The sequence below is a fragment of the Nomascus leucogenys genome, chromosome 20 (assembly GCF_006542625.1).
Source record: "Nomascus leucogenys isolate Asia chromosome 20, Asia_NLE_v1, whole genome shotgun sequence".
NCBI lineage: Eukaryota > Metazoa > Chordata > Mammalia > Primates > Hylobatidae > Nomascus > Nomascus leucogenys.
The window spans coordinates 64,317,945-64,336,875 of record NC_044400.1 but is presented as its reverse complement, the minus strand read 5'-3'; the positions used below and the strand labels follow the sequence as shown (position 1 = coordinate 64,336,875).

Below are 18,931 nucleotides of genomic sequence, written 5' to 3'. Positions count from 1 at the left end.
TGAAATACACATATGATGGGGCTTTCATAGAATGGGTTATTTTCCCCCTTTTTGTCTCATTTCTTAATGCTCCTCTGGGAACCGTGTGGAGGTAAAGTAAAAAGAAAGTTCTTACGTTCTTAAATCCTCTGTAAAGGATCTGAAGCTCTTTCTTAGTAAATTTGCTCTGGGCTTCCAGAAGCTCAAGGGCCTCGGGCCGATGCCTGACGGTGGCCATCTCCAGTTCATCTTCCACGCTGTCTGTGGAGGAAAACAAGAAAGAGTCTTAGGACCAGCTGCTGCTCACCGAGGCTTACACATAGCAACGCAGGAAAACAGAAGAACATGTCTGCTAATGTCTGTGATTGTCCACAGAAGAAGGACCCTCACAATGCCAATAAGGCCTTTACATTCCCCAGTTTAAGCATATTAAGCTGAAACACTTGTACATGATTTTTTTTTGCATAGTCTTGTCATTAATGCAGGTATTACAACTCTAGCATTTTTTTAAGAAAACAAAAAAGCACAGAAATTTATTTCAGATAATCAGTGGATTATATGATTACTTCAAATAAAAAGCTTAAGGAGCAATATATATTACTCTATAAATCTAACAGTGTAGTGACATATATTTCTTTTTTTTCCAATGTTTAAGTTCAGAGGTACATGTGCAGGATGTGCAGGTTTGTTACATAGGTAAACGTGTGCCATGGTGGTTTGCTGCACAGATCATCCCATCGCCCAGGTATGAAGCCTAGCATCCATTAGCTATTCTTCCTGATCCTCTCCCTCCCCAAACAGGTGCCCAGTGTGTGTTTTTCCCTGGCAGTGTATCCATGTGTTCTCATCGATCAGCTCCCCCTTACAAGTGAGAACATGCAGTGTTTGGTTTTCTGTTCCTGCATTAGTTGGCTGTAGATAATAGCTTCCAACTCCATCTATGTGCCTGCAAATAAAATGATCTCTTTCATTTTTATGGCTGCATAGTATTCCATGGTGTATATGTAGCACATTTTCTTTATCCAGTCTATCATTGGTGGGCATTTAGGTTGATTTTGTGACTTTCCTATTGTGAATAGTGCTGCAATGAACATATGCACACATGTATCATTTATAATAGAATGAATTATATTCCTTTGGGTATATACCCGGTAATGGGATTGCTGGGTCAAATGTTATTTCTGCCTCTAGGTCTTTGAGGAATCACCACACTATCTTCCACAATGGTTGAACTAATTCACACTCCCACCAACAGTGTAAAAGTTTCCCTTTTTCTCTACAACCTCACCAGCATCTCCAGCATTTTTAAGGTATAGTTAGAAAAACATAAAAGATCACCAATAGTCCAACCTGGAATTTGTTTCTATATAACAGCCACTAGTTATAAACAATGCAATTGTCGTTTAATAATAATCAGTTTTGGGCCCTATGTATAATACAACTACAAGATAGACTCTGCTAATGTTCTCTAAGGATTCCATTGAAATCAGATACTTTGCCCAGTTAGTTGGGAGGCTGAGGTGGGAGAAGTGCTTGAGCCCAGGAGGCTGAGGCTGCAGTGATCAGTGATGGAACCACTGCAGTCCAGTCTGGGTGACAGCATGAGACCCTATCTCAAACAAACAAACAAACAAACAAAAATAGAATCTTAGACTGTCAGAATTGAAGGACATCTGAAGAAAGATATAAGAAGATAGAGAAAGAAGGAAACTTCTCTAATTCACTCTATGAAGCCAGCATCACCCTAATAACAAAACCAGCAAATGACATAACCAACAGGGAACACTACAGACCGATATCCTTGATGCACATAGATGTTAAAATCCTTAACAAAATACTAGCTAGCCGAATCCAACAACATATCAAAAAGATAATCCACCACGATCAAGTGGGTTTCACACCAGGAATGCAGGGATGGTTTAACATACACAAGTCAATAAAAGTGATATGCCAAATAAACAGAATCAAAAACAAAAATCACATGATCATCTCAGTAGATGCTGAAAACTGTTCAACAAAATCCAACATTCCTTTATGATTAAAACTCTCAGCAAAATTGGCATACAAGGCACATACTTTAATGTAATAAAAGCCATCTGTGACACACCCACAGCCAACATAATACTGAATGGGGAAAAGTTGAAAGCATTCCCTCTGAGAACGGGAACAAGACAAGGATGCCCACTGTCCCCATTCCTCTTCAACATGGTATTGGAAGTCCTAGCTAGAGCAATCAGACAAGAGAAAGAAATAAAGGGCATCCAAATTGGTAAAGAGGAAGTCAAACTGTCATTGTTTGTTGATGACATGATTGTTTACCTTGAAAACCCTAAGGACTTCTTCAGAAGGCTCCTAGAACTGATAAAAGAATTCAGTGAAATTTCTGGATGGAAGATTAATGTACACAAATCAGTAGCTCTTCTATACATGAAAAGTAACCAAACAGAGAATCAAATCAAGAACTCCACCCCTTCACAATAGCTGCAAAAATATAAAATACTTAGGAATGTACCTAACAAAGGAGTCAAAAGACCTCTACAAGGAAAACTACAAAACACTGTTGAAAGAAATCATGACACAAACAAATGGAAACACATCCCATGCTCATGGATGGGTAGAATCAATATCGTGAAAATGACCATACTGGCCAGGCACAGTGGCTCACGCTTGTAATCCCGGCACTTTGGGAGGCTGAGGCAGGCAGATCACGAGGTCAGGAGATTGAGACCATGGTGAAACCCCGTCTCTACTAAAAATACAAAAAAAAAAAAAAAATTAGCCGGGTGTGGTGATGGGCGCCTGTAGTCCCAGCTACTCAGAGAGGCTGAGGCAGGAGAATGGTGTGAACCTGGGAGGCGGAGCTTGCAGTGAGCCGACATCGCAACACTGCACTCCAGCCTGGGTAACAGAGCAAGACTCCGTCTCAAAAAAAAAAGAAAATGACCATACTGTCAGAAGCAATCTACAAATTCAACGTAATCCTCATCAGAATACCACCATTATTCTTCACAGAATTAGAAAAAACAACTCTAAAATTCATGTGGAACCAAAAAAGAGCCCACATAGCTCATAGCCAAAGCAAGACTAAGCAAAAAGAACAAATCTGGAGGCATCATACTACCTGATTTCAAACTATACTATAAAGCCATAGTCACCAAAACAGTGTGATACTGGTATAAAAATTGGCACATGGACCAATGGAACAGAATAGAGAATTTGGAAATAAACCCAAATACTTACAGCCAAATGATCTTTGACAAAGCAAACAAAAACATAAAGTGGGGGAAATGACACCCTTTTCAACCAGTGGTGCTGGGATAATTGGCTAGCCTCATGTAGGAGAATGAAACTGGGTCCTCTTCTCTCACCTTATACAAAAATCAACTCAAGATTGATTAAGGACTTAAATCTAAGGCCAGATACTGTAAAAATTCTAGAAGATAACATTGGAAAAACCCTTTTAGACAAGGGTTCATGACCAAGAACCCAAAAGCAAAAGCAACAAAAACAAAGATAAATAGCTGGGACCTCATTAAACTAAAGAGCTTTTGCATGGCAAAAGGAACAGTCAGCAGAGTAAACAGACAACCCACAGAGTGGGAGAAAATCTTCACAATCTATACATCTGACAAAGGACTAATATCCAGAATGTACAACGAACTCAAATCAGTAAGAAAGAAACCAACAACCCCATCAAAAAGTAAGCTAAAGACATGAATGGACGATTCTCAAAAGAAGATATACAAATGGCTAACAAACATGAAAATATGCTCACCATCACTAATGATCAGGGAAATGCAAATCAAAACCACAATGCAATACCACCTTACTCCTGCAACAATGGCCATAATCAAAAAATCAAAAAACAGAAGATATTGGTGTGGATGTGGTGAACAGGGAACACTTCTACATTGCTTGTGGGAATGTAAACTAGCACAGCCATTATGGAAAACAGTGGGGAGATTCTTTAAAGAACTAAAAGTAGAACTACCATTTGATCCAGCAATCCCACTACTGGGTATCTGACCAAAGGAAAAGAAGTCATTATTCAGAAAAGATACTTGCACGTGCATGTTTACAGCAGCACAATTCACAATTGCAAAATCGTGGAACCAACCCAAATGCCCATCAGTCAATGAGTGGATAAAGAAACTGTGATATATTTATATAATGGAATACTACTCAGCCACAAAAAGGAATGAATTAATGGCATTTGGAGTGACCCGAATGAGATTGGAGACTATTATTCTAAGTGATGTAACTCGGGAATGGAAAACCAAACCTCATATGTTCTCACTGATTTGTGTGAGCTAAGCTATGAGAACGCAAAGGCTAAGAATGATACAATGGACTCTGGGGACTTGGGGGGAAGAGTGGGAGACAGGAGAGGGATAAAAGACTACCAATATTGTGCAGCGTATACATGGGTGATGGGTACACCAAAATCTCACAAATCACCACTGAAGAACTTACTCATGTAACCAAATACCACCTGTACCCCAATAATTTATGAGGAAAAAAAGAATTGAGGGACATCTGCGCATTTTACAAATAAAGTGAAAAAAGAAATCAGATATTTTGCCTTGGGCTACAAAATAAAATGTTCAGATTAGGTGCTGACATGGGTAAAGTAAACAGCAGCCAGTTGGTTTCATGGGTACATACTGGATGGACGGGGGCCTAAGGGATGTTCTATTTAGGTCCATTTTGTAGTCAAGAGTCAATAGGTATAGATAAACTTTAAAATATTGTACTTTGCTTTGTGAATTATGTTTACACTATAATTTCTCAAAGATGTTTTATGCAAAAAGGAATTTTGTGCCCATAGATGTTTGGAAAATACTGTGAACCTTAATGTAATTTTGTCACAAAATATTAAAATACATAGGTTTGAGAAGACCTGTAACCAGAAGTCCTGTTTAACTTTGCATAACCCAACTGACCCCAAAGGTATTTGTCCATAGAACATTTTCTGGCCTAAGTAACATCTGGTAATATCTCCACATTTGCCCTAGGGTCATGTAAGCACAAGTCTGGAGGATTTGGAAATATATTAGGGTTCAGGTGCTTGTATCTCAAATATCGTCCTTCAGTCCAGCTCCCTTGAAGTGGGGTCAGATAGTGGCCTATGGGAATTCTCTCTGTTGTGTAAACCAGTCCACATCTCAGATGAGGAACTTAGCAGGAATAAAAACATCCAGGCTCAGTATGAAGCCATGGCTTCCCTTTTCTATCCTTTCTTCTTGACTACAGATTCTAGACTCAGAGAGAAGAGTCTAAGGAAAACAGTCAGCTCCTCTCATCCCAGGGCCACTAGGACCCCAATCCCTTGTCCCATGGGTCAGTTGGAAATGTAGTCCTTTTTGCCAAAGTCGAGCCATTTTTGACACTAATAACGCTGCCTCTTGCTAACATCTGCTCCTCCTTACTACTCTGCCTCACTGACAGCATTGAGGGGCAAAAGCTCTCACTTAGCGATGAAAAGAAGGTCAGTGGCACCCTAATCTTAGCATATCTTAATTATTGCCTTCAAGGAGCTTACAAAAAAAAATATTGGTGATGAAACAAACACTTGGAGTGGCTATATTTGTGAAAATGAGTAATAGGAGATGAAAAAAACATTTGCTTTGTACTTTTTATATTATAATAACTTATCTGGAAAGAATGAAATGGAAAAGCTTCAGAATAGTGATGGATGAATAAAAATAATAGAAAAGGACATGGAGAGATGAGAAGGCTAAGAATAAACTGAGGTGACAAGGATAAAATTGATGAGAAAGTAAGTAGTTGTGCTCCTAAAGTATGTGGGAAGAGCTAAAAGTAGCTGAGAAAAGGCACCTAGGTATCAACAAATTGATCTGGGCTTTATGGGGAAATAAAAAAAGCCAAAATAGGGTTCCTTCAATTTTCTCCTTCATTAATTTGAACAAATGGGTTGATTCTATTCAATGGGTCCTGAGATAGAAAAGATGACAGAAAATGTTGCTTTTAGACTGCTATTGATCCAATGACTTCAACTATGTTGTATTATTGTATTTGCCAATGCAGGAGTAAATATCATGCAATAGACCTCATGTAAATAGATAATATCAAATAGAAAGCCTGTGCTTTCTTGAACAATGTCTGATGTAATCTTCTTCTGAATCATTTATAGTGCAAGTTCTTCAACCTAAAATGTTCCATTTTCCTTTTCCACGTGTTAAAACGTATATATCTTTCATGATCCAATTTAAATATAAGTGCCTCACCTCTGAAGCCTCTCTGGATTGCCCCACTATGCAAAATTGATGACCCCTGGTCGTCGTTCCCACACTCTGGTTCTTGTATAGCGTGTAAAACATAACATCATGATCTGCTCATGTTTGTTTTCGCCATTGTGAGTTTTTTGTAGACAAGATCAATATCTTACATGTCTTGTTTATCCTCTGAACCTAACAGGGAGTCTGATACTCCTTTGTCACTTAAGAATAATCTGGTAAACAAACAATGTTCCTGCTCAACTTTCTGATCCTCTCCAATCCCTTGAATATTTGCTGCCCTATAGGGAAATATTTTTCAAACTGTAATTTGTGGACTGTGGGTAGACCTCAAATGTCTTCTTTAGAATCATTATGTTCTCTATTTATTGTGTTGGGAAATACAGCAAAAGTAGAGGGGATTTTAATTAAATTTTCTGAGCAGTCTTTCAATCATAACATAACCTTGTCTAGACCTAGTGACCCTCACACGGGAAAGAAACAAAACAGCGGATTAACTTCTGGGCCTTTGTATTGGGCAGCAATCTGAGCTGTGCTACAAATGGAGTTTCTGTCTCTGCAGATGCAAAGTCTGAGACAAAAGACACAGGGCTGGAGGATCAGTATAATTAAGTGTGCATGATAGGATGATCATTACATGCAGTATTAAAAAAAAAAAAACGCCCTCAAAGTGTCTGCCTGTGGGCTCTCTTGCTTTTCCAGCTGTCTGGTACTTTACTTCTTAATGACTCCTACCTGCCAAAGGGCTGTTTCTATTTCTAGGCAGGTGATGGGCTATAATAACATAACTGAAATCATCAGCAATCACCAGCATATGATAAATTAAAAAAGCAACACCACCGAACCCAATCAACTCTGATTCTTGGAGGCAAACTATGGGGAGCACAGCATGATACCATGTAGGACTGTGAATTCTCGTTGTGACTCAGCCACCTTGTTAAGAGCCTGCATTTTGGGTGGTTTTAACCCAGTGCCTAACATTTATCGAGCCCCTGTTGTATGCCAGGAGATGGGCGAGGTGCTTGATTGGCATAATCCTAACCCTCACAATAACCCCAGAGTGAGGTATAATTGTTTATTTTTCACATACATGGAGACTGAGTCTCATGGATGTGAAGAAATTCATGACTAGAAGTCAAATATGTGTTTATATATATATATAACATATATATATATATATATATATCCTATGCATCTATATGGGTTTCCATATAGATGCATAGGGACAGGATTTACACCCAGGTCTTTGATGCCACAGCTTATGTTCTTCCCACTTCCCAATTTGCCACAGTCTCTTTCAATACCAGCAGAAATAATGATACAAATAATGATAACCTCTCTTCTCTCTTATTTTGTCAAACTCCTCAGAAAAGTTAACTATATTCATTAGGTCTATTTTCTTGCTCTCTCCTTAATCTACTGCAGTCTGACTTCTGGTCCTGTGGTGGACTGAGATGTGTCCCTCCTCAAATTCATATGTTGAAGGTCTAACCCTGTATTTGGAGGTAGGGCCTTAAAGAAGATAATTAAGGATAGGCCGGGCGTGGTGGCTCACGCCTATAATCCCAGCACTTTGGGAGGCCGAGGTGGGTGGATCACCTGAGGTCAGGAATTCGAGACCAGCCTGGCCAACATGGCAAAACCCTCGTCTCTACTAAAAATACAAAAAATTAGGCGGGCGTTGTGGCGGGTGCTTGTAATCCCAGCTACTCGGGAGGCTGAGGCAGAAGAATTGCTTGAACCTGGGAGGCAGAGGTTGCAGTGAGCAGACCTTGCTACTGCACTCCAGCCTGGGCAACGAGAGTGAAACTCCATCTCAAAAAAAAAAAAAAAAAAAAAAAGATAGTTAAGGATAAATAAGGTCATAAAAGCCTTGTAGGATTGGTGTCCTTTTAAGAAGAGGAAGACACACCAGGAACGTGAGCTTACAGAAGAAAGGCCATGTGAAGATGGAGTGGGAAGATGGTTCACGGCTGGTAACTTGACCTTGAACTTCCAGGTTTTAGAATTGTGAGAGAATAAATTTCTGTTGCTTAAGCCATCGAGTCTGTGCCATTGTGTTACAGCAGCCCTAGCAAACTAATATATCTACCTATATTATATTCAGATGACACACAACACTGATAAAAGTAGGTCTTGTTATCCACAAAGTTTGCACAGTGAGTGCTGGGCAGTTTGCTAGCCAATTATGTCATTTAATCTTCACAATACCTTTCAAGAGAAGGATTATCATCCCTATTTTATAAATGAGAAAACTGAGGCTTGGAGAGTCTAAGTAACTTGGCCATAACCCAAGTAACCCTTGGCCAAATGGCTAGTTAGTAAACAAGGTGAAGACAGCAGCCCAAAGTACAGGTTACTGAGCACCATGCTGGGAATGTTAATAGCAACCATCACCCTATGGAGAACTCTCACTCTAAGCCTGGTTGTATATTATCTCATTTTAATAGCGACAGAAGTTCAGTGAGATAGCTACATTTTACAAGAAATCACGTAGCCCTCATTTTACAAGGAGTAAACTGGGACTCACATTTCTGAAATAACTTACTCAAGGTCGCACAGCTGATAAGTGACAGGGCTGGGATTTAATCCCTGGCTTTTTGACACCAAAGACCATGAGCTTAGTCAATACGCTATTTTAAGAGATGGCAACAATTAAATTACTTGGTTCAAAATCCTAGGAGACAAAAGATTTTAAATCACAAACTAGCTGGCTGCTGAGCCTCCAATGCCTCAATTTCTTTCCAGGGAAAATATGCCTGGGCACCTTCAGGAGATCACCAGACCAGCAGACAAAGCTGTGCTGATAAGAAACACATGGCAGAATAAGGTACGAAGTGATGGAATCTCAGAGCTGGAAGGAACACAGGAAGTTGTTTGTTTTTCTGCATTTTACCCCTGAGAAATTTAGATTTGGGAAAGATGAATGTTTGTTTGAGACAAAAACCAGAACCAGATGGGACTCTGGCCTCTGGAGTCATCTCCAGGCCATGCCAACATATCGTCACTCAGGCATCTTGCAGAGGAGCCAATTCAAATGCGCATTTGCATCCTGAGATAAGCGAAATACAAACAGTATTTTAATTCATGTACCTTCTAACAAATTTAATTTTAATCAGACAACAAATTCCCAAACCCAGTCACCCTTGAGCTTCCTGGCTGTATCTTTTTGTCCTTTGTTCTTTAGATTTCAGTCTCTCAGGGCCGAGGTTGTCCTAAGTCTGACTCAACAGTCCCCTCAGGCCATGACACAATTGGGCTAGAAATTGGAATTCAAATCATCTGGGAACAACAGAATGAGTTTTAAAAATAGTAGTCATCGTTCTCCCCTTTCTCACAACTTCTCTTAAAATACAGTAGAAGCTTGGTACAGCTCAACTCATAATTATGCAAATTTGACTCTGAGGTCAAATCATGCTGTCCAGAACACTACTACAGAACATCTTGCCTTACAAACAAATATGAGTGTGAGTCCTACCTTCTGACGACATGCTTTGGAAACAAGTCTTCTAATGCAGAAAACAAATAATATTATGAAGAATAATGTCCCTTTTTGAGAAAGCTGATTCAGAACTCAGGCCATGTGTGCAGAGATGAGTCCTTGCCTATAAAGCACGAAACACTGTGAGGCTGTTGCCTTGTTCTTTTATTTAGGTCCTGCCAAAATACTGGAAGGATTATCTTATTTGGCACACTGAAGGTGCTCCATAAGAGAATGTGAAATAAATAACTACTTGAAGCATTCCAAGAATAGTGAGTATATCTACAGTAGGTCCCATTTCTTTTTTTTTTTTTTTCCTCTTTTTTTCTTTTTTTGAGATGGAGTCTTGCTCTTGTTGCCCAGGTTGGAGTGCAGTAGCACAATCTTGACTCACTGCACGCTCCGCCTCCCAGGTTAAAGCGATTCTCCCGGCTCAGCCTCCCAAGTAGCTGGAATTACAGGAAAGCCCCACCACACCTGGCTAATTTTTGTATTTAGTAGAGATGGGGTTTCACTGTGTTGATTAGGCTGGTCTCAAACTCTTAACTTCAGGTGATCCATGCACCTAGGCCTCCCAAAGTGCTGGGATTATAGGTGTGAGTCACAGCACCCAGTCCCATTTCTGGGACATGACTCTTCTTTAAAAATAAATGTATCCATTTATCATTCTAAAAAGATTATAAATATTGTAACTTTAAAATTCTATTTGAGCTGAAATTAATTTGTCTAGACAAAAATTCGGCCTGCTTGACTTATATTGCTTTATCTCATTGATAAAAATACCCTCTGAGCCATTACTCCTAATGTTTATGTTTTATTAAATTGGCCGAATAGTGAGTTGATCCATATGGCAATAACATCATAATGAGGTTGATCACTTTCTAATGATATGTTATATATTATTAAATATTTAGAAGCTTGGTCCAGTGGTGGATATTGGAGGAAGATTTCCAATGCTGAAAGATTCTTGACCATAGCATTAGATGCTATTCCTGAGAACTTCTAGGATAAGGAGGTTATGCTATTGTTTGTTTAATGTTCAAGTCTGATACATCAGGACAAAGAAAAAGCTGCCTGGAGGAAGATTTCCAAAGCGAATTTTCATGGCACTGATATAATTTATCTCCACCCTTATTTTCTACTGCAAAACTTGTAGAGGGATGACAACATACTCACCATTCCATTCCTCGGTTCCGCTGCTCACAAAGCTCAAAGAGGGTGGCATGATAATCAGCTGAGGAAATAGTTTCTTGGGTGGAGGAATTTGCTGAAGTCCGCACAGCTGTGCAGCTGATGAGTGTGGGCAGGGGGAGCCAAGACCTGCCCCAAACCTGTCTTTCCTCTTCCTGTTACATTATTTGACCTCCCTGGATAGAGAGTTTAAACTGGGGCCAGGCCCTGTAAGCAACTCTTTAAACTTTGTCAATTTTAAATGCTTTATTGCAAGAATGCAGAGGTCTGGGACCTCCCTTGACTTTTCCCGTCTTTATTACTATTCACCCATCCACCTACCAAGAGTTATTTTCAGGTGCACATGGAGAGTATAGAAGCAATTAATTCCAAGCTGATCACACACAGGCTGCGAGTAGAGAATAGTCAATCCATTTGAAACACTGCGGGAGTCCTAGGCCTTCCCAGACCAACCTGAGCAATTGGAATCCTGATGTTTTAGTTAGTTTGACATGTATTTCTGCAACCCTGGCCCTGAATGTATGTTAGAACCAAAATACAAAAACAAACACCAAAAAATGAACAAAACCATTTATAATTAGTACTTTATCTTATTTAATATTTGTATACCACATTGAAAAATGTGGAAATTTTTCCACTTCTTGGAAAATGGCCATTTAGTTTGAACATCTTCTGTTACAGGTGCTTGTTGGCAATGACATTGCAATTTCCATTCTAGGAGAATGAGAATTGCTTTGCAATTTCATAATTGAATTCAATCACTTACGAAATATAACAACCCAGTGGTGAACAGCTGAAGCTATTTGTCACAGCACTTATGAAATAGATTGTCTCTACCCTATTTACAAACATAAATAACTCTTCAACAAGCTTAGATTTTAAAAAATAATCACCTAATTGAAATGCTTATTATCAGCATTAACCATATTATTACTACAGCATCATGAACGGCCCGTTATGGTAGGAGCTATTATTATTATTATTATTATTATTTTTGAGATGGAGTCTTACTCTGTCACCCAGGCTGGAGTGCAATAGCGTGGTCTCAGCTCACTGCAACCTCCACCCCCTGGATTCAAACAATTCTCCTGCCTCAGCCTCCCAAGTAGCTGGGACTACAGGCATGTGCCAACACACCTGGCTAATTTTTGTATTTTTAGTAGAGACGGGGTTTCACTATGTTGGCCAGGCTGGTCTCAAACTCCTGACCTCATGATCCACCTGCCTCGGCCTCCCAAAGTGCTGGGATTACAGACATCAGCCACTGTGCCTGGATGAGTTATTATTTTTTAGGTGGTAGGGTCTTAACTGATTTTTGGTAAATAAGAAAAACAAAAATTATATTGCCAGTCATTATACACAGACAGAAAATCTACAATAGGAATGCTGAGGGGGCAGAGGAAGGAAACAAGAAATTTAATTGAACTTACACATAAAGACAGACCAGAAGAGATTGATATTCTAGTCAGGAAAGGCAAAAGCTGAGAGGTATTATGAGCAAAGAGAAAAATTTTAAAAAGCGATGGTATGTGGAGAGAGATGAAGAAAGCCCAGATTAGTTCACTAAATTAAAAATGCTCTATCAAAGGAGTGTCTCAAATTTTGATAGACTTTCTCTTAGTTGTCCTAAAAATCTAATAATAAGACACACATATGTGTATGTTCATTATGACACTAATCACAATAGCAAAGGCATGGAATCAACCTAAATGCCCATCAATGGTAGACTGGATAAAGAAAACGTGACACATATACACCACAGAATACTATGCAGCCATAAAAAAGAACAAGATTATGACATTTGCAGAAACATGGATGGAGCTGGAGGCCATTATCCTTAGCAAATTAATACACGAATAGACAACCAAATACCACACGTTCTCACTTATAATTGCGAGCTAAAAGATAAGAACACATGGATACATAGAGGGAAACAACAGACACTGGGGCCCAGTGGAATGTGGAGGGTGGGAGGAGGAAGAGGATTAGGAAAAATAACTAATCAGTACTAGGCTTAATGTGACTGTGCAGTGGGTTCACCTTACCCGCTGCCTAGACAGAGCCAATTTATCAAGACAGGGGAATTGCAATGGAGAAAAAATAATTCATGCAGAGCCAGCTTTGCGGGAGACCCGAGTTTTATTGTTACTCAAATCAGTCTCCCTGAGCATTCAGAGGTGGGAGTTTTTAAGGATAATTTGGTGAGTAGGGGCTCGGGAAGTGGGGAGTGCTGATTTGTCAGTTTGGAGATGGAATCATAGGGGGCTCCAAGTGGGTTTTCTTGTTGTCTTCTGTTCCCGAGTGGGATCTCAGAAATGATTGACTCAGATTATCGGTCTAGGTGGTATCAACCGATTCATCAAGTGCAGGGTCTGCAAAATATCTCAAGCCCTGATCTTAGGTTTTACAATAGTGATGTGATCCCCAGGAGCAATTTGGGGAAGTTCAGACTCTTGCAGCCAGAGGCTGCATGACCCCTAAACTATAATTTCCAATCTTGTGGCTAATTTGTTAGTCCTGTAAAGGCAGGCTGGTCTCCAGGCAAGAAGGGAGTCTTTTCTGGAAAGGGCTATTATCAGTTTTGTTTCAGAGTCAAACCATACACTAAATTCTTTCCCAAGGTTAGTTCAGCCTACGCCCAGGAATGAACAAGGACAGCTTAAAGGCAAGAAGCAAGATGGAGATCTCTTTCACTGTCATAATTTCCTCAGTTAAACTTCTGCAAAGGAGTTTTCATTAATACCTGGGTATTTATGACCAGACAAAATAATCTGTACAACAAATCTCTGTGACACGAGTTTACCTAATAACAAACCTGCACATGCACCCCTGAACTTAGAAGTTAAAATGAAGGAAGAAAAAGAGCAAAGAACAATCACTAATATTTATAGCATTTGTTTTGTGTAAGCGCTCTCTCTCTTTGAGTGTGTATACATATATATACACACACATATACAACATACATATGTATATTGCACATATGTATGTGTATGTTTATATACACACACGTGTATATATACACACATGTATATACACATATGTATATATACATGCATGTGCATATATACACATGTACACACACGTATGTGCATATATACACATATGTATATATACACTTACACATATGTATATATACATATGCACATGTATGTATATGTATATACACATGAATGTATATATACCTATACATATGTGTCTATATATGTATACACATATACATGCATACATATGCATATGTATTTATATATACATGCATATATACATGCATACATATGCATATGTATATATACATATAAATACATATGCATATGCATGTAAACATGTATGTATACATATATACATACATATGTATATATAGTATATATGTATGTATATGTATATATGTATGTATACATATATACAACATACATATGCATATGTATGTAAACATGTATGTATACATATATATGTATATACATATATACATGTTAAGTATATAACATGTATATATATATACATATATATGTATATATACACTCATAAAATCCCCGTCAGTGTACTATGAATGCTATATTCTTGTTCTGTAGATGAAGATAACAACACAGAGAGACTAAGTAACTTGCTCATGGTCACACAGTAACAGAGTCAGGGAATGGACTCTGGGAAGTCTGGTTCCAGGATTCATGTAATAACTATTCAGCTGTTCTGCCTCCCCCAGAACAGGAGAGAGGATGATGCCCCACTTATCTAGAATTCATGCACCCAAATAAGAATCAGAAAATTAGCAGCAAAAGGGCTCTAAGCAGAAAATGGAGCTCTGTGAGAATTGAAAGGGGTATTGAGTCCAGCCCCTCAACTTTGTAAGTTCATGTCACATACAGAGCCTTAGCTGCAGTGGTTGTAAATCAAAAACCATTAGGCACATCAGCAGCAGAACTGGGCCTAAATCTTGATCTCCTTGATTCCTATTGCAGCACTTTGTCAAATGCCTGCCTCAGTATCTTTTATGGATAAGAGTGTCTCCATCCTTACTGTACCCACAGTTTTAGTAAGCTTCTGATTCCACATCAGAAGCAGGTGCTAATAATGGAGAAGGAGCATATACTGGAAGGAGTCATGAGCCACAGTTACAATACCTAACTTTCACCACTGGCTCTTCATTATTATGTCTAAGCAATGTGATATTCTGTGTATAAATATTGTCACCCTGCTTTTATAGATAAAGAAATCAGGGTTGGAAGAAAGGATGTAACTGATGAAGGACATAGAAATAGGATGTTATGGAGTCAGGACTTAAGCCCAAGCTTACTGACTCTGAAGCCTAAAAGTGACCGCAGATTGAGAGTAATGGAGGGAACATAAAGTTAAAAAACATCATAAGCATACTAGAGAAAGGGGTAATGATAAAAGTCAGTGGCTAACTTATTCTTTAAGAATAAGTTCTAACCTTATTCTTTAAGAAAATGTTTTATTCTGCTTATTTTAGAAGGTAACAGAAATGTGATACATTTTTAAATATTAAAAAATGGCAGCTTATTCATAATAGCCAAAATATGGAAACAACTTATGTCCATCAATAAACAAATGGATAAAGAAACTGATATATACAATGGAATACTATTCAACCTTGAAAAAGGAGATCCTACTATTTGTCACAACATGAATGAACCTGGAGGACCTTATGTTAAGTGAAATAGGCAAAAGGCAGAGAAAGAAAAATATTGCATGATGTCATTTACACAACGAACCTAAAAAAAAACAGTTGAATACACAGAGATAGAGAATAAAATAATGGTTAAAGTGGGGAGGAAGTAGGGAGATGTAGGTCAAGGTATAGAAAGTAACATATAGGATGAACAAGTCTAGAGATCTAAATTACAACATGAAAATTCTATGGTTCAACATATGCAAATCAATAAATGTGATTCACTGCATAAACAGAATCAAAAGCTGGAACATTATGATCATCTCAATAGACACAGAAAAAGATTTCAGTAACACCCAATGTCCCTTTATGATAAAAACTCTCACCAGACTAGGCATCTAAATAACATAGCTCAAAATAATAAGAGCCATCTATGACAAACCCACAGCCAACATCATATTAAATGGGCAAAAGCTCCAACCATTCTCCTTGGGAACTGGAACATGACAAGGATGCTCACTCTCACCACTCCTATTCAACATGGTATTGGAAGTCCTAGCCAGAGCATTCAGGTGAGAGAAAGAAATAAAAGGCATTTAAATAGGAAAGGAAGAAGTCAAACTATCTCTCCACTGATGATATGACTCTATACCTAGAAAATCCTAAAGATCCTTTCAAAAGGCGACTAGAATTGATAAACAACTTTAGTAAAGTTTCAGGATACAAAATCAATGCACAAAACTCTGTAGCATTTCCACACACCAACAATGTCCATGCTGAAAGTGAAATCAAGAACACAATCCCAATTACAATATTCACAAAGAAAATAAAATACATAGGAATATAGCTCACCAAGGAGGTGAAAGATCTCTACAAGGAGAACTACAAAATACTGTTGAAACAAATCAAAGTGACACAAATAAATGGAAAAGTATTTCATGCTTGTAGATTGAAAGAATCAGTGTTATAAAAATGGCCATACTGCCCAATGCAATTTATAGATTAAATACTATTTTTGTCAAACTAGTAAGAACATACCTCACCGAATTAGAAAAAAAACTATTCTAAAATTCATATGGAACCAAAAAAGAGCCAGAATAGCCAAAGCAAACCTATAAGCAAAAGAAAAAATACAACAGAAATTAAGCCCAAGACATCACACTACCTGATTTTAAACTCTACTATAAAGCCACAGTAACTAAAAGAGCTTGGTACTGCTATACACACAGACACCTAGACCAATGAAACAGAATAGAAAACCCAGAAACAAAGTCAAACGCCTCCCACCGTCTGATCTTTGACAAGGCTGACAAAAATAAGCATGAGGAAAGGACTCCCTATTCAATAAATGGAGCTGGGATAACTGGCTAACTATACACAGATGACTGAAGCTGGACTCCTACCTTTCACCATATACAAAAGTTAACTCAAAATGGATTAAAGATTTCAACGTAAATCTCAAACTATAAAAATCCTGGAAGACAGCCTAGGGTATACTTTTCTCAACATCAACTGTAGCAAATAATTTTTGGCTAAGTTCCCAAAAACAATTGTAACAAAACAAAAATAGACAAGTGGGACCTAATTAAACTCAAGAGCTCCTGCACAGTAAAAGAAACTATCCTACACTTGATCTTCATGGATGAAGCTGGAAACCATCATTCTCAGCAAACTATCACAAGGACAAAAAACCAAACACCGCATGTTCTCACTCATAGGTGAGAAGTGAACAATGAGAACACATTGACACAGGAAGGGGAACATCACACACCGGGGCCTGTTGTGGGGTGGGGGGATGGGGGAGGGACAGCATTAGGAGATATACCTAATGTTAAATGATGAATTAATGGGTGCGGCACACCAACATGGCGCACGTACACATATGTAACAAACCTGCACGTTGTGCACATGTACCCTAAAACTTAAAGTATCATAATAAATAAAAAAAAGAAACAATCAACGGAGCAAGCAGATAACCTACAGAATGGGAGAACATATTCACAAACGACGTACCCAACAAAGGCCTAATACCAAGAATCTATACTGTAGGGAACTTAAATCAACAAGCAAAAACGAAATAACCCCCTTTAAAAATGGGCAAAGGACATGAATAAACATTTCTCAAAAGAAGACACAGAGGTGGCCAACAAACATGAAAAAACACTCAGCATTACTAGTCATCAGAGAAATGTAAATCTAAATTACAATGAGATACCATCTCATACCAGTCAGAATGGCTATTATTAGAAAGTCCAAAAACAGATGCTGGTGAGGCTGCAGCATAAAGGGAATTCTTACACATGGTGGGAATGTAAATTAGTCCAGCCACTGTGGAAAGCAGTCTGGAGATTTCTCAAAGAACTTAAAACAGGGCTACCATTTGACCCAGCAATCACATTACTGGGTACACACCCAAAAGAAAACAAATGATTCTACCAAAGAGACACATGCACTCATATGTTCATCGCTGTGCTCTTCACAATAGCAAAGAAATGGAATCAACCCAGGTGCCCATCAGTAGTAGATTGGATTAAGAAAGTGAGGTACAGACACCATGAAATACTATGCAGCCATAAAAAAGAAAGAAATCTTGTCCTTTGCAGCAACATGAATAGGGCTGGAAGCCATATCCCAAGCAAATTAACATAGGAATAGAAAAACAAATACTGCATGTTCTGACTTGTAAGTGAGAGTTAAACATTGAACACACATGGAAATAAATATGGGAAAAGTAGACACTACAGACCACTGGGATGGCGGGACGTTCAAACACTACCTGTTGGGTACTATGCTCACTGCCAGGGTGACAGGATCCTAATTCCAAACCTCAGCATAATGCAATACTCCCATGTAACAAATCTGAACATGTACCCACTGTATCTAACATAGAATTTGAAAAACAAGAACATTATTGTAAAGAGATAGACATATGGAAAATGTATTTATGCAAAATATCATCCCTAATTCCTAAGATGTTACTGTGTTGCTTTAGACAGTAGGCAGTAAACACACAGAATTGATTACCTAGTGAGTTAGAGTTTGGATAAGCATAGTTATAATAAATTTTTGCTGGTATATTAGGGGGATGATTTGCAGCTAATATCAGTGATGAAATAAGTATTCTGCACTAAAACATTTATTCGTCTATGTTTAAAAAAGCTATTAGGAAAACTGAGCAGTGATCTGGGTTTTGTTATGTTCCTTCTACTTTTAAGCTAGTGTCCTCCTTGGCCTTAATTCCCCCACACGTTTAATGGCATAGAAATAGACAAAATAGCAGTTAATATTATAGAATAAGGTAACTGTGGGCATTAAATGAGATGGTACATGTGTCTGGCACATAGTAAACATTCAATTAATTATATTGTTGTTCATATAATGTGTAGTATTAGAATTATT

The 18,931-nt window shown here is 38.4% G+C and overlaps 1 protein-coding gene across 8 annotated transcripts in view; it reads right to left on the bottom strand.

The window, feature by feature from the left end:
- KCNIP4 (potassium voltage-gated channel interacting protein 4) overlaps positions 1 to 18,931 on the bottom strand; it is a 1,193,209-nt gene that overhangs the window by 128,270 nt on the left and 1,046,008 nt on the right. For all 8 annotated transcript variants that reach the window (XM_003258519.4, XM_003258520.4, XM_030801363.1 and 5 more), the window contains one exon: positions 116 to 240. In XM_003258519.4, coding sequence (XP_003258567.1) covers positions 116 to 240 — 125 coding nt within the window. The remainder of the gene's footprint in view (positions 1 to 115; positions 241 to 18,931) is intronic.